The 27,500-nt window shown below is 38.9% G+C and overlaps 1 protein-coding gene across 2 annotated transcripts in view; it reads left to right on the forward strand.

The window, feature by feature from the left end:
• TMEM200A (transmembrane protein 200A) overlaps window positions 1–24,468 on the forward strand; it is a 61,910-nt gene extending 37,442 nt beyond the window's left edge. For both annotated transcript variants that reach the window (XM_070419236.1, XM_070419235.1), the window contains one exon: window positions 21,547–24,468. In XM_070419236.1, the coding sequence (XP_070275337.1) occupies window positions 21,563–23,038 (1,476 nt within the window). In that variant the 5' untranslated portion in view covers window positions 21,547–21,562 and the 3' untranslated portion in view covers window positions 23,039–24,468. The remainder of the gene's footprint in view (window positions 1–21,546) is intronic.
• The last annotated feature ends 3,032 nt before the right edge of the window (window positions 24,469–27,500 follow it).

Below are 27,500 nucleotides of genomic sequence, written 5' to 3' on the forward strand. Positions count from 1 at the left end.
GAGGGATATATTTTGTTGCTCATACACACTGTTTTTTGTTGTTGTTGTTTTTTGTGGGGGTTTTTCTGAGCCAGAAACATACTGAACTTCCAAACCAACCTTTGAAAGTGAAATACAAAGAAAAGGGAGAGTCAGAGACTCTTGGCATATTAACTCATAGGAGGTAAGTTATTTGAGGCAGTATAAAAGATTTTACTGTTTTGTAGATCATCTATCCACTACCACTCCATCCAGAAGAGAATTCATTGGCATGGAAGGACTTGACAATTTAGCCTCTAAGGAAGCAGGAGGTAGAGGGGCGGGGGAGGAGTGTCGGGAGTTACAGACCATGATTGATGGAAAGAACTGAGTTTGGCCCAAAGGGGAAGGATTCTTCTTCTCCTACAGAGTGTACGATAAGGTGCCACGGTGAGAGGACGAGCAGAAGAGAGTAAGGGAACCGCCCCACCTGCAATTCCCCATGCACCCTGTAGACACCAGCAGAGAAAATTGGAACCTGAAGAGACAAATCGTTTAGTATGCTCTCTTCATTGCTGTGGGCTTGACTGGCCGACAGCAAGCTTCATTATTAATGAAGTGTATCGTTCCTTGGTGAGGAAACCAGCCCTTTATAATTTAAAGAGAACTACGTGTCAGTAGTTAGAAAAAAGAGAATCAAAGTCTCCATAACATGACACATCCTTAAATTTTGAGCAGACATTCACAGTTGACTAAATTATGATAAATCTCCCCACCCTTCCCCTGTTTATGAGATCTTTTCTCTATTTAAGTGTCATTCATTCGATGCCTCCTTCCCTGCCCCGAACAAAACAATTTTTGGAGAGTGTCTGAAGTTCTGCCAGTATGTAAAAACAAAACAAAACAAACAAAAACCCAATTGCATCTGATGTGTAAAGATTCAAGGAGGTGAAGATTAAATCTAAATTGTTCATCATTTTATCCCTGGCCACCAGCAAGGTGCTTTAGGCATAGCAAATGCTCAGTAAATATTTATTGGGTAGATAAAAATGCATACATGAATTGAGTGAGTCAATGAAAGCCTCATATAAGTATTATTTAAACACTTATTTTTGGTGTTGAGTCATTATGACAATTGGAGTTCAGAGAAACCAAATGAAAATTTGAGCACCGATGGATGGTACTTTTTAAAAGTTTGAAAGTATCATTAACAGTCTTGTCTACTCAGGTTCAGTGGACTTGGCAGTGTATGGGTATATTTAGAAAGAATCTTTTGGGTGATGAAATTTAAACATACTGGTAAAACCCTGAACTAGCGGGAAGGATTCTTTATGAACATGTATATGGAGTGTAAAATCTAGAAGATACGGTTTTCTTGAATTCATGCTACAACATATCTAAAAAGCTCTCTAACATAAAGGCTGGTCTAACATATAATGTTACACTCATTGGAAATGGACAGACGTATTAAGAACCCAGCAAAACCAGGAAGTAGACACACATCGAAAAAGTAAAGGAAAAAAAAAGTTAAATAGATGTCATAAAAACCAAAGAATATGTACACCCAAAGTCTTCACTACAGTCCAACTTTGCTTGCTCTTAATTTGCACAAAGTATCAATAAACCTATTCACTTGGCTCTCTCATTTCTAAGGCCAAAGCCCCACACAAGAGCTGGGCAGGCAAAGTTGCTGCAGTAACCCACTGCTCCCAATGGCAGCGTCGGCCATCTTCCGAGTCGTCTTGCCCTCCTCCAGACCTTTGTGGACCTTTACTTGTGTGACAGCACTAATCACAATTATGCTTTTAAAAAGTCATTTCCCATTCTTGACCTTAAGTTTCTTAAGAAAAGACCTTGGCTTTTCACAAGGTGTCCAGAGTATATCGTACAAGACCATGTCCTAGTTGATATTCCAATCAAAACAAGGCAAAGCCACTCTGAGTCATCAGGACAAAATTAAATTGTGTTTAATATTGTTTGAGGAGCCTGCAATAAAGTATTACATTTTAGAAATATTTTCATCCATAATAATGAAAGTAAAAAGCTTTTCTTCTAAAAGCAGTGAATACAAAGTATTACTTCTCCCTTTTTTAGAGCCATTTATAAACCAGGAGTGTCCCAGAGCTGAAATTTTACTATTTACTAGTTGTAATTCTATTAATGTGTAGTTTGCAAACCCTTTAAACTGAACCTAGTTCATAGCAACCTATGAGGAAAGGAGGATAAGTATTCTCACTTTATAAATAAAAACCTGAAGCCATAACTTAAATTATGACCTCAAGATGATAGCTATTAAGGACCAGAATTTTTAGTCTTTTTGGGTGTGCTTTGCCATGAAAGTAATGTAGTTTTGTGATAAAAATCCCAAGCTTTAGTGTCAGAAAAATCTAGGTTTGGATCCTTCCTTTGGTCACATAACAGCTGAGTCACAGTGGGCAACATGTTAATCTCTTTAGATGAAGGCAGTCTCTGAGAAATTCTTGGTCATGTGATATTATCACATCTCAGTTTGGCCAAGTATGAACTGAAATCACAAGAGGGACTCTTTGAGGAATCAGCTAATTAATTTCCTTTAGCTCGGGAAGCCAAAAGATCAGGCATTAAACAAAAATTCATTTACTCGGTGACACTACCCTTCTATGTGTTTCTAAGGTATTTTTTAGACTCTCCAACTCTCAGTTTCTTTATATAGAACATTGGAATAATAATAGCACCTACCTGTATCAGTCAGAATAGGTTATGTGCTGTAACAAGCCCCAAATCTCAGTCATTTGAAATAATGAAATGTATTTCATTCACTCATGTCCATTGTGGATTGACCAATAGCTCTTCCACCTCATCCTTGTACGAGAACCTGGGATGATTGGCTTTTTACTCTCTGGAAGGTTATTGGTCATCATGGCAAGGGGAAGGGATGATAGCAAATTGCACACTGCCTCTTACAGATTTTCACCTAGAAGGGACACACATCTCTACTTCAGAGGGTCAGGAAAATACAGCGCAATAATGGGCCTACGGCCTGGAAGGAGAACTGGAATGTTGGTGAACAGCCCTAATGGCCACTGCCAGTCCTATAGGGATTGCCAGGAGGACTAAGTTAGTGAATGAAAACCTTACGAGAACTAGGTAAATATTAGGGATTGTTCTGACTTACATTGCTTACAAACTTTATTAATAATGATACCTTGAAGCTTATTTCACCTTGTTGCATGTAGAGTCCCTTAAGAAAATGAAACATCTGGAATGAAGCCTGTCTAGAAAAAAGTAGGGCTGCATAACTTCATAACCTTGAGCAGTGGAAATGTCTCAGTGTGCTACACAGACAGCATACTGACTTGGATGACTTATGGGTAACAGTGGTCAGTTATTCTTTTCCATCCAGATGGGAACTTTGTGATTAATAAACTGCTAAAGAACAAAGACAGTTGGAATTCTACCTTTCATTTTCTGGAGCCACGTTCATTATTTTTGAGTGTGCAGCCTTGTTTCTGTGCATTCCTTTACTCCATGTGAAGCTGCAAAACACACAGTCCTGCTTATGGTTCACAGATCCTTCCAGGTTGATAGGAACCAGGTCAGACTGTAGTCAAAGCAATTTAGGCAAAAATAGGTCCTAATGGTTTTTAGAGTCTTCTAGGTGTGACCCCAGGGGAAGCAAGGAGGGGTCTCCCTAATCCTACTCGCACTGCTGGGCGCTCTTGTCTCCAGCCATATTTCTCTAATAATAGCATTCCCTCCCCCACCTTCTTCCACCCCAGAAAAAGAGTCCTGTTTTAGAAGAAATGTGGTCAGCAATTCACCCCCCTTCCCTCCCCCCTGTTTCATCTGAGCAGAGGCTGGGCCTGTTGAGGAAATTCCTCCATCTCAGTGGCCCTCAAACATGAGCAGGCCTCAGAATCTCCTGGAGGGCTTGCTCAAACAGAAGGGTAGGCCCATCTTCTGATTTTTTAAAAAACATTCTACATTCTTTTTTTTATTTTTATTTTTAATTTTTATCGATTTCAGGGAGGAAGGGAGAAGGAGAGATAGAAACATCAATGATGAGGGAATCAAACTGTGACCTCCTGGTTTATAGGTCGACACTCAACCACTGAGCCACACCAGCCAGGCCATCCTCTGATTTCTGATTCAGTAGGCGGCATTTGGTCCATGAATGTGGATTTCTGACAACCCCACAGGTTATACCAGTGTTGCCACATTTGAGTGGCACTACTCTATCTGAATGAACTCTTCTGGTGCTCCTACCTCACCTGCCCCAGGTCTTCCTGGGCCATTTCTTTTCAGGTACTGGTTTTGCTTCTTTTCTCACGTTGCTTTTGAACTGTTGATTGACCCTGTTTCTCTCCCTTTATGATATTGCAATACTAGTGTTTCCTGTTATGTATCTGCCAAAATGTTTTGATTGTTACGGATTATGAATTCCTACGCATTGGAACTATCTCATGCCAGAAGACCTTGTAGAGAGAAAGCCCAGGGAGTTGCATGCCCAGTACTTGTGAAGGCTGTATTTGGTCTTAGTGAATGTAAAACAGTAAACACAATGCCAGCTACCTTACAAGGGTAAAGGGATGGTTTCCTTGTAGCAGAGACATTTGGACCTTATAGCCAACTATTTAAGAAATTTATGAGTGTTTTTATGATACTCCTAGTAGCTAGCTAGTTATTCAGTTGGCCTTTTTTGAAATCATTAAAAAAGAGTTATTTCAGCTATATCGGTGGGAGATAAAATTAGTGTGCTTGCAATTTTTCACAAGGAGTTTTATCATGTTGACTTATTTGAGCTATAAATTTCATAGTTGTAGCTCTTAAATTGCTCTTAATGTAACAACAAAGTCATTTGACTTTTGAAAATAAAGGCATATTAGCCTAATGAAATGAAATTCCAGATTTTTAAGTGAGCTTCTATTTGAGATGTTTATTAATAGATGAGCAAAGAAAAATTATATTTAGCTGGACCATAGAGTGAGCTCTTTTCCAAATGGCTTATCAGGATTTTTTTTTATGTATATATTTTTTTTCTCTGAGCCTTTATTTATAACAGGGCTATTTGTGTAGCTCAGTCAGTAGTAGACTTTGGACAGCTGTGTACATTTTTGTATTTGTTCTCCAGCTCTGTTTGTGTATATACAAATATTTTTTTAATGAAATTGCTTGCCCTATTATGTTTTTCTTTTATTCAATTAACTTACTTATTGAACATTTTTTTCCTGTCAGACATTTTGTCTACATTTTAAAATGACCACATAGTATTCCTTTATTTGAATGTACCATAATTAATTGGTCCAATCATTTTGTTAATATAATTGAAAGAAAAATATACATGTTGCCAAATTACCCTTTGGAAAGACATAGAAAACTTTCATATAAACACCAGAGGCCCGGCACACGAAATTCATGTGCGGGTACTGTCCCTAGGCCTGGCCTGCGATCAGGGCCATCTTCCCCAGCTGCCCGCAGCCGGCCCTGTCCCCCGCCGCCACCCATCCCCGGTTCCCCGTTCGCCATTGGGTGATCGAGTCAGACATTTTGGGCATGGGGGGCAGGGCCGGCCTGGGCGAGGGGCCTCGAGCAGTTTGTAGGCCGCCCACGCCCCCAGCTTTGTCAGGAAGGATGTTCGGAATGATGTCTGGAAGATGTCCAGTCTAATTAACATATTACCCTTTTATTAGTATAGATTGCTTACAAATATAAAAGCTTTTGCTGATATCTCCTAAGCTTATACTTCTCATCTGATGCTTTAGGGAGGAAAATGAAATCATTAAACTGACTGGGCTCTTTGTTTTTGTTTTTAAATTTATCTTTCTTGTTGAAAGTATTACAGGTGTGCTTTTCTTCCCCCACCCCCACCTCCTCTCTGAGGCTCATCAGTCTGCTGACTGGGTTTTAAAATATCAATCAGTTTTTAGAGTGATAGGAGACATGTTTTAATATCCTTCTCTTAGTTTTGGAGACATATGGTCAAATCTGTAGCAATAAAGAGATAAAATACCAAAAATTGTGCCTTAAAGTAATAAGATACTTAGGAAACTAAATAGATTTATACTGTTGCCAATGTTACCTGCTTTGGGAATATTTGATCTTTATTTTACCTATGCATTGGGTGATAGAGTTTTGGTGTGTATGGTGTTTTTTTTGGGGGGGGAGGGGCTGGGGGAATTTGATTATTTCCCACATACACAGACTTGATAATTTTTATAGAAATGGGTTCTTATAAAGGTTAGAAGTTGAACTCATTTGGTTCTAACCAACAAAGTTACTGAGAGCATGGCGCTATGCTATGCAATTCAGAGATGCATTTGATTTCTTTCTTTAAATGACATACTTTGTTCTTATTTAAATAACATTTTTTCTTACTGCATTCTAAAATCATAACTATGAACTCTTCACTCTCACCCTCATCTGCTTGTTTTCTCTCAACATTTCTAATTACGTATCCTGCCCCCAATCCTATTTCTGTTAACATGCAGTATGATTGAAGGAGAAATCACGTGCTTTTGAAACATTGTTCTTCTACTTCTTGGCTCATGGCATTGAACAAATTACTTACCCTCTCTGAGTCTCAATGAAATGGTAGTTTTTTTTCTCTCCTTTACACAATTTTACTGGATTAAACATGATAATATATATTAAGTTCCTTAAAAATATCAGAAATCAGCAAATGCTAGTTCCTTTCTCATTCTGATTGTGCATTTTTTCTTCTCAATTTTTTATACCTTCCCCCAAAGTCTCCAGATAAATAATTTGACCTCTTGACAGTTCTCTTGGAAAAGAGTCAAGATAAAACTTTTTTCTTTCTTTCTGGAATTCATCATTATTAAAAAGTCACCATTTAACTAATGTTTGCTTTGATCTCAGTAAGCCTGTAGACTTTAGTCAACTTTATTTTACTGAAGTCTGAACAAATCCTAAAATGACCTTTTAAACAGAACATAGCCCTCAACTATTTTATGAGAAGGAATTACTATCCGAGATCATGGGTTGAGCAGACAGGGCTGGGTGAGGGAGGCTATGATATTGACCAGTGGCTCCATCAATTAAGACTTAGAGATTTCCTCAAAACATTAAATATGGAACTGCCATTTGACCCAGTGATCCCACTTCTGGAATATATCCTAAGAAATCCAAAACACTTTTGCTTCTTTGTCTCTGGACAAAGCATGTATGCACTTTTATGTGTATAGCAGCGCAGTTGCAATAGCTAAGAGCTGGAAACAGCCCACGTGCCCATTAATAGATGAATGGATAAAAAAGCCGTGGTACATTTACACCATGGAATACTATACAGCAGTAAAAAAAGGGATCTTTTACTCTTTGAGACAACATGGAGGGACCTGGAGAGTATTATGTTAAGTGAAATAAGCCAGTCAGAGAAAGACAAGTATCATTTGATTTCACTCAATGTGGAATGTAATGAACAAAATAAACTGATTAACAAAATAAATCCAGAGATGGAAGGCAAAAATAGGTGAGTGGGTGTGAAGAGATCAACCAAAGTCCTTGTATGCATATATGCATAACCCATAGACACAGATAATAGGGTGGTGAAGGCCTGGGGTGAGGAGTGAGGCCCGGCTAGAAGGGGTCAATGAGGAAAATAAGGGGACATATGTAATACTTTCAACAATAAAGATTAAAAAACAAAAGACTTAGAAATTTCACCACTGAATTCAGTTTCTGCCTTGGGATTGTAGATAGAAAGTTATGCTTCTTGGGTCTAAACCCCAACCAGTCTGAATTCATGAGAGCGTATTTATGCTATACTTGTGCCTCATCTTGCCTGGAGCTGAAGATCTCTGTCCAGCCTTTATGGCTGCAAGTTTCATGAGAATAATTCTGAAGCTACAGGGCATTCTTAGAAAGAAACTCCTTTCCATAAGTGAATCAAAGTTGTAAGGTGAGAGTAACTGAAGGACTTCAGTGAGGTTGAGCTTTGGGGGAAGAAAGCCATCCCCCTTCTGAAGGACAGAGGGAGCTGTTTGAATAAGTCAGGGTCACCCAGGACAGATGAAGCATATCAGTCGTGATAAAGGATTTGCTTTACAACGCAGAGCATTATCCTTGAGTAAAGTCTAGAAATTTCTTAAAGGCAGATACCAATTCTTTTTTAAAAAGAATAATGAATAACATAAACTGATAAACAAAAACAGATCCAGAGACAAAGAAGCATGGATCAGCCCGTCAAACCTCAGAGGGAAGGGAGAGAGATCAACCAAAGGACTTGTATGCATGCGTATAAGCATAACCAATGGACACAGACACTAGGGGGGGGAGGGCATGAGTGGGGGTTTTGGGGGGATAAAGACACATATGTAAGACCTTAATAAAGAAAATAAAAAAATACATTTTTATTGATTTCAGAGAGGAAGGGAAAGGGAGAGAGAGAAAAACTTCAATGAGGAGAGAGAATCATTGATCGGCTGTCTCCTGCACACCCCACACTGGGGATCAAGCCCACAACCTGGATATGTGCCCTGGCCTGGAATCAAACCATGACCTCCTGGTTCATAGGTTGATGCGCAACCACTGAGCAACACTGGCCGGGCTTCTTTTTTTTTTCAGATACCAGTTCTTAATTCTTCCTGTATGTTACCTTGCACCCAGTAGATGCAGGTGTTGCTCAGGTAGGCAGAATTGTTTCCTGTGCTTGAAAATTATGGTCTAAGTAAGTCTCTTTCCTGAATTTATGATTTAGTCTAGTTAGTGATTTTAGCCATTTGCTGTTTTCTTGTGTTTTTTTAAATGAGCCAGCCCATCTAATTACCCAAATGTGTATCAAGTTGGTCTCCCTTTTACTCTAATTTTCAAAACTTTAGCATCCTTTTCTCTGCCCTATATTTAATTAGAGTTCCAGAGTGGAAATGAAATAAAAGCAGTGCATGCTTCTTGCAAAAAGGTGAATAGTGAGGTTACATATAAAGTGAGTGTTGTTACCTGTCACTCTTTAAGCGTAAGCTCTGTTAATAAGGATGTTGCCTCCCATATCCCTCCAGTATGTATTCAAACACATGTTCTGTATGTTTGCCATAAGCAGGACCTTACTCTTTATTTCTCTTCTAAAAGCTACAAAATATGATGTGAACATTTTTCCTTATTGTTATACATTAATCCTTTTAAATATCTATGTCTTATTCCATTGTATAGATGCAGCATAACTGATTGAACCAACCTTCCATTGATGTGCATGTAAGCTAGTTCCAAGTTGTTGCTATGACTGCAGCGTGAAATGTGTACTTTTATGTATGCGTGTTTACGTCTACAAGTCTTTTGAAAAGCTGGTTCACAGAAGTGAGATGGAGGGGGATGGGCATTTAAACTTGCAAAAGTCATTCCCAAATTAACTTTTAAAAAGTACCATTTCATCCTCTCATTGACAGCTTATTAGAGTTTATTTCCTTATACCTCCCTAGTAATGGGCATAATCAATCCCATTTTTTGTTGTTTTTGTCAATTAGGAAGTGAAGCTATATTTTCACTTTTGAAATTGCTCTAATTTGCATTTTTTTGCATACTATTGAGTTACTCTTTTCATTTGTTAACTGGACAGTTGTATTTTTCTTCTGTGAATTGGCTATTAACGTCTTTGGTCCATTTTTCTTTGGGGTTGCGATCTCTCACAGGAAATAACCAGTGAAGCAAACCATAATAAAGCATAACAGGTATTTGAAGCTAAAAATATCTCAGGCATGACCCCAAAATACCCTCCCCTAGTGAAAGTGGTCACCTGCATATGGTGTTTCGGAGACATGGTGTTTTCCTCTGTTGTTAGGTTAGGCCTCCCTTGAAACCGTTTTTCACTGCTAAGCATTCTTCTCTGTCTTTTTTATACTTCTGATAACTTATGCAGTTTACTAGTTTCAATTCTTCCTTTTCAGGTTACATCTTTAGAGTCAGGATTTGGTAGATGATTCAGTAGTCCCAGCAATCCCAGGAGATAATTCCTGTCCTTATATAAATGCTTCTTAAAAACAGAGATGGAAAGAAGTAAGGACCTTATAGAAAATATGTAGGAGTTAGTCGTCATTTCGGATAGTTAATGTTTGCAATAGTAATCCCTTACTTTCTCCCCCGGTACATGTTTCTCCTTTTCTCCCTCCACTTTATCCCCCACCTTTGCCCTTCACCTGCTCCTTCCTTTGCTTTCCTAGTCTTCCTCTCCAGGAGCAGCTCTGAATCAATTAATTTTGTCTCCTGGAATTCTAGGTAACAACCCTAATACAGCAGCATTGATTGGTCCTTCTTCAGTGGTGAAACAGTAGGGATGCCAGTTATACTAGGAGAGAGGGAGGGTTGTCTGGGTTGCTTACTTGTTCACCTTTGTTCAACATCTATCACCTGGATTGAAAAATAGCAATTGCAGATTTAAAATTGGGGAAGAGAATAGTATTATAGCTGGATGATATAATTGTATTTCTAGAACACCTAAGAGAATGAACTGAAAACAATTTTTTTAAAAACATTGATCAAGTTCAGTAAAGTAACTTAGTACAAAATTAATGCACAAAAATCAGTAGCCCTCCTACATCCAAACAACCACTTAAAGATAGAAATGCTAGTGAAAGAAAACACAGTAGAAACCCAGTGAGAAAATACCCAGGAAACAAAAAGTAAAAATGAGAAAGATCTTGTTTTTAAAAACTGACATAAAGTAAAATTTTTAGATAAAATGCTGCAGTGGTATAACAATGTCAGTTCTCATGTGTTTATGTACAGATTTGGCATGATCCCAATAGAATTACTAACAAGATTTAAACAAATCAAATTCTAGAGTTCATAGGCAACATAAAATGTTCATAGGCATAGAGGAGGATAAATGGTGATGGGAAAAATAAAATTAAATTACTTTAAAAAAATGTGTACTTCTCAGATTTTACTTACAGGAAAAAATAAAAAGTAAAATGCTCCAGTGGAAATGATGTAGTTTGAACTATTTTCTAATGTTTTCCTAAGGTTTTAAAAAATTCTAATGGTAACTTTGAGCTACCATCTTTGGAAAACTTTACGATAAATTTGATGTATGTTACTATGAATTAAAACATAACACAGCTCATTACTAATTTAAATGGTGTTTTTGCTCTGGTGAGAGATGATTCCTTACTTGCAGTAGAGAAGAAATATCTTTTGCATCCTTAACAGTGTTGGCACAGCTGGGTAACATGCAAAACTTATAGACTTATACAAGATGTTTGATAGAAAGTAGAGCAGCAGAAATTGAAACTTACTACTGCCCTCCATCTTTCCCCCTTCTCCTATATGACTGTCAACAGTATGTTTGGATTTTCTGGGCATTTAAAATCACTGGAAAGAATGTTAGTACATATTAGAGTCTCACTTTCTTTTAAAAAAATATTTTTTATTGATTTAAGAGAGAGAAGGAGAGAGGGGGGAGAGAGAGAGAGAGAGAGAGAGGGAGGGAGGAAGGAAGGAAGGAAGGAAGGAAGGAAGGAAGGAAAGAAAGAGGAAGAAAGAAAGGAAGGAATAAAGAAAGAAAGGTCAATGATCAGAGAGAATCATTGAGAATAGTATTATATCGGATGATATAATTGAGAATCTATTAAACTTTTTGTTTCCTGGGTATTTTCTCACTGGGTTTCGACAGTGTTTTCTTTCACTATCATTTCTATCTTTAAGTGGCTGTTTGAATGTGTGAGGGCTACTGATTTTTGTGCATTAATTTTGTACTAAGTTACTTTACTGAAGTTGATCAATGTTTTTAAAATTTTTTTTTCAGTTCATTCTCTTAGGTGTTCTAGAAATACAATTATATCATCCAGATATAACACTATTCTGCTTCCTGCATGCCCCACACTGGGAATTGAGCCTGCAACCCAGGAATGTGCCCTGACTGGGAATAGAACCATGACCTCCTGGTTCATAGGTTGATGCTCAACCACTGAGCTGTGCCGGCCAGGCAGAGTCTCACTTTCTTTTTAAAAAATATTTTTTATTGATTTCAGAGAGCAAGGGAGAGAGAGAGAGAGAGAGAGACAGACAGACAGACAGACAGACAGACATCAATGATGAGAGAGAATTATTGATAGGCTGCCTCCTGCACGCCCCATACTGGGGATTGAGCCTGCAACTCAGGAATGTGCCCCGACTGGGAATAGAACCATGACCTCCTGGTTCATAGGTTGACGCTCAACCACTGAGCTATGCTGGCCAGAGTCTCACTTTCGAATGCTGTCTCCGCAAACATGGTCATCATACCTCTAAGTGAAGTTCCTGTGTATGTTCAGCAGAGGAGGGATCTGTATGAAAAGTCCAATTTGTGATTTTTAAATGCTTCAGCTCTCTATCTAGGGATAGCTCGGCTAATTTCCTGCATTTAGTAAATATGTGACTTCTTTAGGGGTAGCTTCCTTATACCAATTCCAAGTTGACTTCCTGTCAGGAAGTGCAGTGTAAAGAGAGGGTGACAATCATTGTAAAAGCTTGTCCAAATTTGAAGAATTGGGGTTGAGGGCAGGAAGCATATTTCTACGTTGGGGGAAATAGGCTTCTCATTTCTTAGGTTCCTGTGGAAAACGTCTCCCACTGGGTCTCAGCAGGGTTTTCTCTAATAGCTCATTATGGATCCGTTATTTGGCCTCCTGGAGACTTTTGTGCTCTGTGGACTTCATAGATTTTAGTCACCGGAGAGCAATTGTTCCATGTCATTGTTACGCAGCTCATAATTGGTGTGGGCCCATAGTTTATGGTTTGTGAGGGTGACAGGTGTGGAAGGCATCGGGAACCAAGAGCACATACAAGTGCAGTCTCTACTCCTGGCATTTTCTGCACATTCAGGATGCACTTGACCATAAGTGATACTTTATATTTAATGACTTAACTATATTCTGCTAATTATCAAAAATTCTATACTTCCCTTTAATTCCAGCTTTCATGTGAATGTAGTACTATCCTGAATATTAAGCAACCATTCTCTCCAAGACAGACCAGCAAGGCCTTCAAAGTGCACATAAAATCACAGCTTAAATTTTTTTTCAAAAAAATTACCATTTTGTGCATTTTTTCTTTACTTCACCCTTATGGCATCTTCTCTGGTCCCCATCTCCCCAACCCTCATATTCCTCTTTGTTTTCAGACTGTTTTATGCCCAAATGTTCCTACGGAAACAGAATGGTGTTTGCAGAATCGATCAGATTATTCTTGGTTCAATGGCATCATTAAGATGAGTAAAAACATCAGATGGACTGGTTTGGGTTTTCCTACCTTGCTTTTATTATTGCTATTATTTTCTGTTACAAGTCTTTAAATATGAAGAAATAGAATGAATTAAAAAGAAAGGCAGGGCCCTAACCGGTTTGGCTCAGTGGATAGAGCATTGGCCTGCGGACGCAAGGGTCCCAGGTTCGATTCCGGTCAAGGGCATGTACCTTGGTTGCGGGCACATCCCCAGTGGGGGATATGCAGGAGGCAGCTGATCGATGTTTCTCTCTCATCGATGTTTCTAACTCTCTATCCCTTTCCCTTCCTCTCTGTAAAAAATCAATAAAATATATTAAAAAATAAATAAATAAAAATTCTTCTTAAAAAAACTTTTTTTTAAAAAAAAAAAATAGGCAGGCTTTATTCTTTCTATAATATATTCCCCACCTGTCTCTCTCTTATGTAAACTCTTCTTTGCAAACATCAAATTATTCATGCTCTGCCACTAAAATGCACAGACTCCATTCAGATAGTTTTTGACTCTAAATCCCAGGACAAATTTTCAGTCATAATTTCCTTTCCATATGCAGTGAGCCATCACTAAAATTTAATTTAATATATTAAAATATAGTTTTGGTTTGCCTAGCTGAGCAATGAAAGAGTTAATAGTGAGCAATGAAGAGTTTAATAATATTAGCTAAGTTATTGAGACCTTAGTATAATCAACACTGTAAGCATTTTATATATTTACTTAATTTTTAATTTTGTCCTTAAAAAGACCTTAAAATCAGACATAGCTGATGTCACTAATGTAGACCTTAGTTCCCAAACACTAAACTGTGATGTGCATTCATTATTTCCTTTGCTTTACAACAACCCTATAGGTACTGTTACTGTTCCCATTTTACAAATGAAGAAACTGAGGCTCCAAGAAGTTGGGATGCACTGTGTATTAAAGAGTGTTTTGCCATCCTACAGATGGAAGAACTTAGCTAAGGCGTTTAAGACAACTTGACTAAGGTTGCATGGCTATCAAATGATGAAGCAAGGTTGTGACCCTTGTTTCTCTGATTCCAATATCCATGTGCAAAACCATTATGCTACACATTAAAAAATTATTTCTATTCTATCTTATCTTTTAAACTTCAATATGATTGAACTATTGGTCACCATAGGCATTTTCTCTTTGAACTCTGGTAAAGATAGATAGACTAGAAATCCTATTCTAAAAGTTTAAAATGTCTCTATTGGGAAGAAAGTCCTAAAACTGTTCTGGCTTGAACAGAAAGTATTTCCATCTGTCACATTTGTGAATACCACATGGGAATTTTTATATAATGTTTTTGTTTGGTCCTAAAGGCATAGATTAATTTCTACTTCCATTTGGTAGAGAGCCTCACATTCTGGCGAATTTTTAAGCTTTGAGATAAGAATAAAAATTCAAACATGTGAGTAAGACATTGTTAAGTATATTTAAAATAATTGGCACACTTTAGGTGAAAAGAAAAAGAGAAAGCATGGGGCAAGGACCCCAGTGGAAGAATTAGGGACAAGGATGAATGAGAATCTGTCTGCCTGGCAAACTCCTACTGATATACCAAGCCTTTGATAACTACTGCTGCTTCTTGGAAGCCTCCCCTGATACCTCCAGATCATGTGGAAGAACATTCTTCAGTGTTCCCATGACTCCATCATACAATCAGTTCATTTCATTATGAATGTGCACTTTGCTTTCCCATTGGACTCCAGACTCCTTGAAATCAGTGTCCCTAGTGTCTCGTGCATTTCAATGATATTTAAGCCAGTGCACAGTCAATAAACTTGCTGAGCATTTATTGTATTCCAGGCACTCTGCAAGGCATTGGGATAGCATACAAAAACAATAGAAAGATTTCACCAAAAACGAACATTGCACTGGGTGCCTGCAATCATGAATACCAATCCTGTTCTTCCTGCTAATTCAGCGATTCTCAACCTGTGGGTCGTGACCCCTTTGGGGGTCGAACGACCCTTTCACAGGGGTCGCCTAAGACCATTGGAAAACACATATATAATTATATATTATTTTTGTGATTAATCATTATGCTTTAATTATGTTCAATTTGTAACAATGAAAATACATCCTGTATATCAGATATTTACATTACGATTCATAACAGTAGCAAAATTACAGTTATGAAGTAGCAACGAAAATAATTTTATGGTTGGGGGTCACTAGAACATGAGGAACTGTATTAAAGGGCATTAGGAAGGTTGAGAACCACTGTGCTAATTCATTGTTGGAACTTAGACAACATTCCTGGTCCTTAATTGGCTAAAAGGAATGTCTCCTTCAAAAATTTGAAAAGTCTCTCAACTATGCAAGCCTATTTACTTATCATCAACTCAGATATTAGCATGTGAGTGCATCTGGAACCATATCTGATGTATAGTAGGCTCGCAGTGTGATCAGAAGACCTACATGTTCAGGAATCAACTCCCATGAGAGTGTGAATACTAAAAAATGGTATAAATTAGTGCCATGAAAAGCAAATTACAGAATGTCCTTAAGCTTGTAAGAAGGGTGTAAAGGACGACAACAATAAGGCTTTAAAAATTGTTATCAGAGCAAGAATAGGAGAGACCAAGCCTGATGATTAGACAGAATGGTGTAGGTTAACACGTGACACACAGGGCAGAAATCTTCTGTCAAGGAGAGAGCTTTCGGCCGAAAGGGGTAGAATAAACATGGTCCGGAGGGAAGATGAGCCCAAGGTAGGCGAGTAGACTGTAATAGCGTGCTTGAATGAGTGCAGGGTTCACAGCTGCACTGAGAAAGGTAACAAACAAGATTGAAATCCTACTGATAAGTTCTGAGATCCGTGATGAATGGGTAGGATGGTAAAGGCCTGGAGATAGCCCTGCAGGACCCTGGTTTGAACAGTGAAGAAGTTGTGCAAATTTTTTAAAACATATTTTTATTGATTTGTGAGACAAAGATAGAAACATTGATGATGAGAGAGAATCACTGATCAGCTGCCTCCTGCACATCCCCTACTGGGCACCAAGCCTACAATCCCAGGCATGTGCCCTGATCAGGAATTGAACCGTGACCTCCTGGTTCATAGGTTGGATTCAACCACTGAGCCACACTGGCTGGGCTATTGTGCAAATTTTAAGCTGGTAATCTTGGTAGCAAAATTGTGGCTGTTTTGTGAACACTGGGAATGGAAAATAGGATGATTAATATGTAGCCAAGAGTTAATTCAAACTTATTTTTTTTTTTTTTGGTTGTCGACAGAAGAATATATGCATATCTATCTTTTCATTTGGCCTTTGATAAAATCATAAGAATATTGAAAATATGGAAACCAAATGCGGCTGATCATCTAGTCAGGTTTATTTATAACTAGTCAAATGACCTCCTCAAAAAGATAGTTGCTGATCATTATATTCTTTGGGTCAGGAAACATTTTGAGCCCTATATCTATTGCATTTGCAGACACCAGTTTTTACTAATTACTTGAATGAATATCTGCACAAGTTAACAATGTCCACCTAGGTCTCTAGTGAATGCCATAGGGCTTCAAGTTGCATAAGTTTGGATGAAGCTTTGAATCCAAAGACTGATAAGCAAAAACTCTCCCCAAGTTAACACAATGAAATTCACTGTAAGTCTTGGCCTGCCCTGTAAGGGATGGAGGAGAGCAAAGAGGAGGAGTGTGGAGGTGGGGGTGGGTGGTTAATTTTGAGCCTGCACCTTCATGTGCTGAAGGGCATCTAAATAAGTGTGAGAGGCCTGCTGTTTGCCGAAGGATGGTCCTCATCTCCACCCCATGGCTTTTCCCATGTGGTCAGTGTGATTTGAGAAATGGCAGTTGGTTGGCCCATAGTCACAGTTTTAAAGACAAAGATCATTCTTTTTAAAAATATATATATATTATTGATTTTTTTACAGAGAGGAAGGGAGAGGGAAAGATGAGAGAGAAACATCGATCACCTGCCTCCTGGACACCCCCAACTGGGGATGTGCCTGCAACCAAGGTACATGCCCTTGACCGGAATCGAACCTGGAACCCTTGAGTCCGCAGGCCGACGCTCTATCCACTGAGCCAAACCGGATAGGGCCAAAGAGCATTCTTTAAAATCTGCTGTTCTGATGGAAACAGGAATCAAAACTGACAGGGAAAGCAAATTTGGAGGCCCATCCCCATTTCAAATTCTGTAAGAGCACAGGTGCTGGAGCCAACCCTGAGCTGTGTGACCCTGGGTATGTTACTAAACTCACTTAGCTTCAGTTTTCTCCTCTGCAGAATAGAGAGCATAACAATGATATCCACTTCCAGAATTGTGAGACTAAACAGGTGCTTATACCTGAAGCGCTTAGAACAGTGCCTGGCCATAAGTTGTGTGTTTGTATGTTAGCTAGCATTACTATTATTGTTATTATCAAAACTGAGGAGAATGCTGACTTGTTACAATAAGGAGACTGTAGTTAACCTGGTCCCTATGCCCTCAAACACTCCCCCCTCCCCAAGTGATAAATGTGTGGGATGTGGCTTTGCAGCATAAACCAAAAGATAGATTTAGGCTCTTTTATGCTTATACTGAACAGTATGGACCAAGTGGATGTTGCAGTTTGAAGAAGCAGTGGCCTGTGCTTCTCCTCCCTCTAGGTTGCATGGTTTAACTAGGCTTCTTGTTGCAAAACTGTCCTTAGCATCCTCAGGCTATTTCCCAAAACCAGTCCTGGATGACTGCTTTCATCTACAAATTGAGATTAATTTTCCTCAGTTAAGGGCAACAGTACTTGTGTCTTACTTCAACCTCATTGCATGTGAGTGTAAAATTGAAGCATTTAGGTGCGCCACTTGCTAATTTCCAAGACCTGGTCCTCCTTTCCTTTCTAGCCTTACCTGGTTTCCTCCCTCAGTGCTGAGCTGTGTGCTAAAGGCAGGTCAGAGGTTGGTATCCAGCCATTCTTTCTCTTGACCTTCCCTGAAATGCTAGTCACTTGATTTTTTAAACAAATATATATTTTATTGATTTTTTACAGAGAGGAAGGGAAAGGGATAGAGAGTTAGAAACATCGATCAGCTGCCTCCTGCACACTCCCCACTGGGGATGTGCCTGCAGCCAAGGTACATGCCTTTGACCGGAATCAAACCCGGGACCCCTGAGTCCGCAGGCCGATGCTCTATCCACTGAGCCAAACCAGTTAGGGCTAGTCACTTGATTTTAAAATGTTAATGCTTTTGTCTGCCTGAAGCCTGTTGCAAAGGCTCCCCTCATTCTAGGGCAGTGGTTCTCAATCTTCCTAATGCCGCGACCCTTTAATACAGTTCCTCATGTTGTGGTGACCCCCAATTTCATTGTTACAAATTGAATACAATTAAAGCATAGTGATTAATCACAAAAACGATATGTAATTATATATGTGTTTTCCGGTGGTCTTAGGCGACCCCTGTGAAAGGGTTGTTCGACCCCCAAAGGGGTCGCGACCCACAGGTTGAGAATCGCTGTTCTAGGAGTTAGCTCATTCTGTTTTAGGTAGATATACTAGCTCTTAAGCAGTGACTGAGTTTGCACACCTTGACTTTCCCCTCAGGGCTAGGCCTGAATCACAATAGAGGTTCACTTAGTGTTGAGTTGTCTCCAGTGGAATTAAGAGGACAAGGGCTCTCCACCTCGCCCCCTGCCCCCTCCACCCGAGTTTGCTAATCTTGGGAGTGGGGTGCCCCTGCCCAGACCCGGCCAGGGTAGACTGGCTGAAGAATCTGTGTGTGCTTTGATTTTCCCCAATTCAGTCCTTTATTTCTAAACTTCTCCAGGCACCTTCTCTCCTTTCATTTTTAATAAACGTTCATCCTCTTAAACTGCCCTTGCTACTTCTTCATGTCTGGTCTAACCTGCTTTGCTTGCTCACAAAGGAACTCGGTCCATCATCACTCTTTTCCACCTTACTATTCCCATCTATCTTTCAGAATACATATATTTTTCTTTCTCAGCCCCCTTTCCTTGGTCAGCCTCAGAAATGGAGAATGGCACAGCCTGCAGAAAATGTTTTAACAAGGGCGGGGGCGGGAGGGGGGGATTAAGAATCTGTATGGAATGATAACTCATGGTGGTTATTTTTAAACCAGATGAAAGCCTTTTGCCCTTGTTTTCATTCTATTCTGAAGGATTTCAGAGTAAATCCTTATCCTGTCATATAGGAGTAACTGAGTTAGATGGCCACTATCTAATCTAAACATTTTATTCAAACATTTATAACTGTTTTGATTTAAGAAAACATAAACTGACACAAAGTTTTGTTTTAGCCAAGGTTTGGGAGAAGTTTTAAAGTGTAATATGTATACTTTGATAAATTTAATAAACTAGAGCTATGGGTTACAATATAGTTTGGTATTCGAACATTAATCTATTTTAATCCTAGTTATAACTCCAACACAGGCTGGATTTACTAACCAGCTTGTTCAACTAGCTAAGACTGTAGATACCATCCACAACGCTGTTATTTAAACACAACAGAAATCATAAATAGAAATTCAAAAGGATCGCTTGATTTTGCAAGACAAGATTTGATGCTGTGAAGAAACCCTCTCAGAAATTCGCCAGAGACCGTGTGGATCTTAAAATATCCTCCGTATCCTACCAGCCAGATTTGGCAGCTTGAGAACTAGTCATTGCAAATAATGACAAATATTTACCAACTCACAAAATGTTGCTATTTGTTTTGGCTTCAATTTTATGTTTTTTTAACTAGGAAATTTAGTATACTAATATTATGGCCACTCAGCAAATCTCAGGGGAAGAATTACTCCCTTATTGAGCATTTTAGCACATAGGTTTTGAATACTGGCTATATGCAAGTACTACATACAGTGAATGTTTCTGGTGATAAAAAAGTGAATTAAATTTGATGTTTGACCACAAGACATGGAAGAACTGACATTATACAGTGAGTGCCATAGAAAACTTGCTGAAATGCTCTGAGGAATGAGAGCTCACGTGGGATTTGCTGAGTCATTCAGAGAAGGCTTTATAAAGAAAGTGGAAAGAAGAGCTTTGATGACCAGCTAGACGCCAATATGTGGAGTTGGGGGGAGTAGGAAGAAATTCTAGATGAATGAGAAACATTATTAACAAAGTCTCAGAAACAGTATAATATGGAGTACAGTTGGGTTTTAGTTTTATGTAAATGAAAGGGTATAGTTGGAGATAAAGCTAAATTCCATGGGTGTGAAATCCCAGATTAAACCTGGGTAGGTGGTGGAGAATATTTTATCAATTATTCCACTCTTTAAACAACTTCAGAGCTGTGTTTCAGGGTAATTAATCTGCCTTCAGTGTGTAAGCTTGATTGTGGAGAAAGAGAAGTTGGAATTTGGAAGAGCAGCTGAGAGGTTATTACAATCTAGTACCAAGAGTTAGTAAGAACTGCTCTGGGCTGGGAAGAGTAGGTTGGAATGGAGGGGTAGAATTGAGTGAGAGCGTGTAGTGAGAATTTCTGGGATTTACAACCTGATTGGAAGATGAGAGGAAGAAGAAAGGGATAAGTTAAAAATGACTGTGAGGAGTCAAGCCTGAGAACTGACACCATTAAAAAGTTAAGCAGTGCTGGTAGGAGGTGAGTTCAGCTTTGCTAGTGGTGCATGAATGTGTATGTGTTTCCCACTGGGGAGTTGGAAATGTGGAACTGAAACCCAGGCTATGGTTAGAAATAGAGACTTGGGAATCATTAGCATAGAGGAAATGGTAGAAGGTGTAGGAGCAGATATGAATGCCAAGGGAGAGTATAAAGAGAAGATGGCCAAGGACAGGGCCCTTAGGGAATGGTGGTCTACTTTTAAATGAGGGAAGATGATCCAAAATTGGAATAGTGAGGTCAGGGAAGAGCCAGAAGACTTGGGATCATAAAAACCTGGACAAGAGTTTCAAGAAAGGCGGGGGTCAGTAATATCCATGGAAATAGAGAAGTAAGGAAGATGAGAATTGAGAAATTGAATGTTGGAGTTTAAGAGTTCTTTGGTGACTTTCACAAGAGTGGGGCTTATTCTTCTTTTAAGTCTAGGGTTTGTTTTATTAAGTATTCTGGATTTTTCCATTTCTGTAAAATAACACAGATAATGAGGATAGTGTGTGTGCTTGTGTGTGACAGAGAGACTTAGGATATCACCAGGGAACTATTTTATATGATAAGTAGTAAAATTATTGAAGTAATATATACGTTGAGCTTACATTTCATTAATAATAAAAACACTAATTCAGCCAAAAAAGGAAATCTCCAGGATTTTACTGTAGTCAATAATAAACCTTCTACCCAAATTATGACAATTAAAAAGCTATTCTTCTGCCCCATTTCATTGTATGAAGCAACAAAAATTTACAAACAATGGTTGAATTGATGAGCATACCCCTAAACATGGTGAGATTATTATCTTTTTCCCTTCCTTTCAGAATAAACGACGGAGCTATGATAGCGACTGGTGGAGTGATAACCGGCCTGGCCGCCTTGAAAAGGCAAGACTCTGCCCGATCACAGCATCATGTCAGCCTCAGTCCCTCACCTGCTGCCCAAGAGAAGAAACCAGTCAGGCGTCGGCCAAGGGCTGATGTCGTGGTTGTTCGAGGCAAAATCCGGCTTTATTCCCCCTCTGGTTTCTTCCTCATTTTAGGAGTGCTTATCTCCATTGTTGGAATTGCAATGGCAGTCCTTGGATATTGGCCCCAAAAAGAACATTTTATTGACGCTGAGACCACATTGTCCACAAACGCAACTCAGGTCATTCGGAACCAAAGTGGCGTGGTGGTCCGCTTCTTTGAGCAGCATTTACATTCTGATAAGATGAAAATGCTTGGCCCCTTCACCATGGGGATTGGCATTTTCATTTTCATTTGTGCTAATGCCATTCTTCATGAGAACCGTGACAAAGAAACCAAAATCATACACATGAGGGACATCTATTCCACAGTCATCGACATCCACACACTAAGAATCAAGGAGCAAAAGCATATGAATGGCATCTACACGGGTCTGATAGGAGAAACTGAGGTAAAACAGAATGGGAGCTCCTGTGCCTCGAGACTGGCAGCGAATACCATTTCCTCTTTCTCGGGTTTTAGGAGCAGTTTTCGGATGGACAGCTCTGTCGAAGAGGATGAGCTTGCGCTAAATGAAAATAAGAGTTTGGGGCATCTTATGCCACCTTTGCTCTCTGACAGCTCTGTCTCTGTCTTTGGCCTGTATCCATCTCCTTCCAAGACAACTGATGATAAGACGGGTGGCCCTAAGAAATGTGAAACCAAGTCAATTGTGTCGTCATCCATCAGTGCTTTTACATTGCCTGTGATCAAACTTAATAACTGTGTTATTGATGAGCCCAGTATCGATAACATCACCGAGGATGCTGAGAACCTCAAAAGTCGGTCGAGGAATCTGTCTATGGATTCCCTTGTGGTCCCTTTGCCCAACACCAATGAGTCCTTCCAGCCAGTCAGCATGATGCTCCCTCGGAATAATTCCATTGGGGAGTCATTGTCTAGTCAGTACAAGTCCTCTGTGGCCCTTGGACCTGGGGCTGGCCAGCTCTTGTCTCCTGGGGCCGCTAGAAGACAGTTTGGGTCCAACACATCTTTGCATGTGCTCTCATCACATTCAAAATCCTTAGACTTAGACCGAGGTCGCTCCACCCTAACTGTTCAGGCAGAACAACGGAAACATCCAAGTTGGCCTCGGTTGGATCGAAGCAACAGCAAAGGGTACATGAAACTGGAGAACAAAGAGGACCCGATGGAGAGGTTGCTTGTGCCCCCAACTGCAATCAAAAAAGACTTTACCAATAAGGAGAAGCTGCTTATGATCTCAAGATCTCACAATAACTTGAGTTTTGAACATGATGAGTTTTTGAGTAACAACCTAAAGCGGGGAACTTCTGAAACAAGGTTTTAATGTTAAAAAATATATAATTTTACAAGGCTGTATATTTTAAAACTATTTTCATCAGTGTTTCCTTGTTAAAGCATTGGTGATAAGCATTTTTAATCAAATGGTTCGCAGTGTATTTGACCTGGCTGCTTAATTCTGCAATGGAGATAGTTACATGTTTGGGTTACTAAGATTGTAGTACTCTATGTTATCATATATGATTTTATTTTTTCCATTCCTTTGAAAGCATGATCTGAATTAAAGTTTATTTTCTTTACTTTCATGTTCTCGTTGATGGTCATATTCATAGAATAAAGTGTCCAGTTTGGAAAAGGTAGGGAACCAAAGTGTGGGCTAGAAGTACCAATTTCAGGCCCAAACCTCAATATAGTATACTTGTAAATGAGTAAGAGTGCAAATCTTAGGTGTGCTTTTCTGAATAATTGCTTTTATGCAGGATTGATTAGACTATTTAAAAGGAAAAAGATGCAGCTTCTGTGAGAGCCAAATGATATGAATTGTTTTAATTCTGTGTGAGCTAATGGATATGAATTGGTTAAGTTGGTAGGTAGGTATTTTTTCAACATCAGTTCTATTTTAGTGATATTTTATCAAGAAACCATGTATTCAAGAGCCATGGCTGAGAATGTGAGATAGTTTTAGTGGTAGATGATAGAAAATGTTATTAGCTATATCTTTAGATATCCAGAATTGAAATTTCTTTGCAACCGACTTGAAAAATGAATGGACCAATTAAGTTTTTAGTAATGCTACCTTAAAATAATAATATACATGAAGAGAATGTTGAGTAATGAATGAAAATATATTATATGCTAGTTAATGTTAACTAGTCTCAGTACCTTTTACTAATCATCTCTATTATCATCTAGTATCCACTCATTCTCACGTCCTTATTTCTCCCCAATATTTTTTAGATCCTATTATTTAGAAAATAATCAGCTAACCTTGACATTTATTTTTATCTTCACATATCACTAGCTTGGTGGTTTAAGAAAATTCAGTCCTTGATAAATTGCCTTGAAATCTATCTTGTACTGGAAAGCCTAATGATGACTCCAAAGACTTTCTTATGGTATAATATATTTTGGGGATTGTGGTTCTCAGTTATCGAAGATAATAAATATTAAAATGGGTGTTTCCACCAGAAAATTTTCATGTTTTCCATTAAAGTAATATATAATTTTAAGAATTGGTTAGTGGAATACTCAGGAAACTTGACAGGTTTTCCCCAATGCCTAAACATTTCTGAATATCAGATTTGCAGTTGTTGTGGAAGAAGAGAAGGAAGATATCTTTGCAGGTTCCTGCAGTTTCATCATGAACTTGAAGTACGGTATTACTTGTTAGAACATCAAACCTGTGTATTGTAATAGAGTGGTCTCGATATTTTACTATAAAACATTTAATAAACTTCTGTTCTTAATAGAAATTTGTGTTCTTCATACATTTGCTATAATTTTTTAAATAAAATAAATTTCTGTTTAAAGTATTGTTTTTCAAAATTTCAGACATATTCTACAGAAGGTTGTTGATACTTTTGTACATGTATTGCTGTGGCTTTTTTATTTTGCCTCTGTTAGATTAGAGAGACTAGTTCCATTCGCCTATTTAATTAGGCTGTTTTTGTATTTTGTTCCCTTGGTGTGATGGTTAATTTTATGTGTCATCTTGACTGAACTAAGGGATGCCCACATTGCGAGATGTGTTTCCGGAAGAGACTAACATTTGAATCAGTGAATGAGATGAGTAAAGAAGCTTGTCCTAACCAATTCCAATCAACATCATACAATCTGTTGAGGGACTGAATAGAACAAAAAGGGAGAAAAAGGGCAAATTTATGCATGACTGGGACATGCATCTACTCCTGCCCTTGGACTCAGGGTACACCATTGGCTCCCCTGGTTCTCAGACCTTCAGGTTTGGTTGGAATTATACACCTGCTTTCCTGGGCTTCCAGCTTTCAGATGGCAGGCTGTGGAACCAATCTCTTATAATAATTATCTATCTGTCTATCTATCATCTATTCTCTTTCTATCTATATCAGTTTCTCTGGAGAATCCTAACTAATACCCTTAGGATCATTTTCACTTAAAATTTCATCAACTCTCAGAAAAATAACCAGATATATATTACAGTATCTACCAAATGTCAGTGATACAGATTTCAAAACAATAGCTCTCAACAACCCTGATGTGACAAATGACTAAAGCCATATAATTTTCTCAGTTCATCCCTGAAAGAGCTTTAAGAATTTGAAGAGGATTAAACAGCTTGGGTCTTAGAGGATCCAAATAAAAGAATTGGGGCTTAAAGCAGTGATTCCTGCTCAGTCTCTCTCCATCAACAAACCGGAGTCCTTTACCAAACAAATCAAGTTTATTAAATGATAAGTAACCCCATTTTAAATTAATAAAAGGAACATGCTATAAGTAAAGCTTCAGATGAATATGAGATCATTAGTGTTACTGTATTGGAATTTTAATTAGACTATATTTTGTACATTTCCCTTAGGATTTTATAAATAGTGAAAATTGTTCAGAAACCCCATTTCTTCTTGTGGGAAACCTCAGGAATTTGAATATGGGCTGACGTCTGTCAGGCCAAACAGTTTCTAAGGCTTGTGGCCTATCTTGGGCTGTGTTGGTTTGTTAGGGCTGCCATAACAAAACACCACAGGCTGGGTGGCTTAAACAATAGAAATTTATTTTCTTACAGATCTGCAGGCTAGATTCTAAGATCAAGGTGTTTGATTTCTCCCGAGGCCTCTCTTAGGCTTGTGGATGGCTACCTTCTGTGTTCCCACACAGCCTTCCCTTTGTGCATCACTATCTCTGGTGTCTCCTTCCTTCTTTTGAGGACACCAGTCATGTTAGAATAGGGCCCCATCCTATAGGATTCTTTTCACCTTAATCACCATTTTTAAAGACCTTATCTATCTCCAAATATATTATATTCTGAGGTACAGGGGTTAAGACTTCAACATAGGCATTTGTGGGGATACAATTCAGCCCATAACATGAGGTGTGCCATTGAGAAGTGGCAGAGCTGAGTGAGTGTTCTGAGTCTGCAGTTGGTGAGAAGAGCACAATATGCCCCAATGGCTTTACTATTTCCACTGTGTAGCCTTGAGTAAATCACGTAATCTCTAAATTTTAATTTATTCCATTTCAATTAATTTCTTAATTTCAAGGCTTTAAATTCTTTAACCATGAAATTAGATGAGTAAGAACATAAACTATAAAGTGCTACCTCTAAGGGTGAAGGGCTCTTGGTGCCCTGGGATGAAGATCGCTTTGCCTGTCACTATCCCTTTTCAAATGAGGGGCAGAAGCTATGGTAGAGTAGACTGGTTAGACTCATGGATGTTGGAGCCAGAGGATCAGGATTTGCACCGGACTCCTACTTTCTGGTCATGGGCCTTGGCCGCTGACCCATCAGAGGTGCTGAGAACTACTGAGGCAAGACCACTGGTATGTTGCAATGGAGTGCCAACCCCACTCCTCAGCTGATACACATTAAATGAGTTGATGCTCTTAGTGAGCATTCAAAATATATATGTAATATTACTATCTGAAAGTATCATCTAAGAACTTCCTAATCTTCACCTGGTCCCCATCCCAAACCCAAGTATATCCCCCATGGTAGCGTGAATAAAGGCCTCCAAAAACGCCCATGTCCACAATCTGGAACCTGTGAATGTTACTCATGTGGCAAAATGAACTCCCAACTCTAAATTAAGGATCCTGAGATAGGAGAGATTATCCTGGATTATTCAAGTGGGCTCAATGAAATCACAAGGAAGCAGGGGAAGATATGACTACAGAGAAGATGATGTGGTCAGAGTAGAGGAAGAATGGATGATGCTAAGATCCTGGCCCTGAAAATGGAGGGAGGAGCCATGAGCCAAGAAATATAAGGAGCAAAGGTCTAGTTGCAAGGAATGGATTCTACCCTCAGAGCCTCAACAAGAACTAGTCCTGCTGACACCTTGACCTTTGCTCTGTGAAACTGATTTTGGACTTCTGGCCTCCAGAACTGTAAGAAAATATATGTGTTATTTTAGTCCACTAAGTTTGTGTAATTTGTTACAGCAGCCATAGGGAACTAATACATCCCCCAAACCAAAGTGGCTTTTTCAGAGCAGGGAGCCAGTTCTCAGTAGACTTATAAGCAAGATGAAAGGCATTCATACCAGCTAATGGCAGGTGGCTCAAAGCAAGATGTATGATTCACTTACATTAACTTTAGTACTGATAATGTAAGCGTAATAATTTAAACAAAGAAGGTAGAGCTTCTTTGAAGCAGGAAATAATTGATTTCGATAGATAATAAAAATATAAAAGCCCACAGTTGGTTTAAGAGTAGCCATCATACTTGTGTGCATGCATATGAGCATAACCAATGGACACAGACAGTGGTGGAGGGCATGTTCCAGTATGTGTGTGTGTGTGGGGGGGGGGGGGGG

Source organism: Myotis yumanensis, unplaced genomic scaffold (genome assembly GCF_028538775.1).
Source record: "Myotis yumanensis isolate MYYU_CA2020_CCGP unplaced genomic scaffold, mMyoYum1.0.hap1 SCAF_6, whole genome shotgun sequence".
NCBI classification, from domain to species: domain Eukaryota; kingdom Metazoa; phylum Chordata; class Mammalia; order Chiroptera; family Vespertilionidae; genus Myotis; species Myotis yumanensis.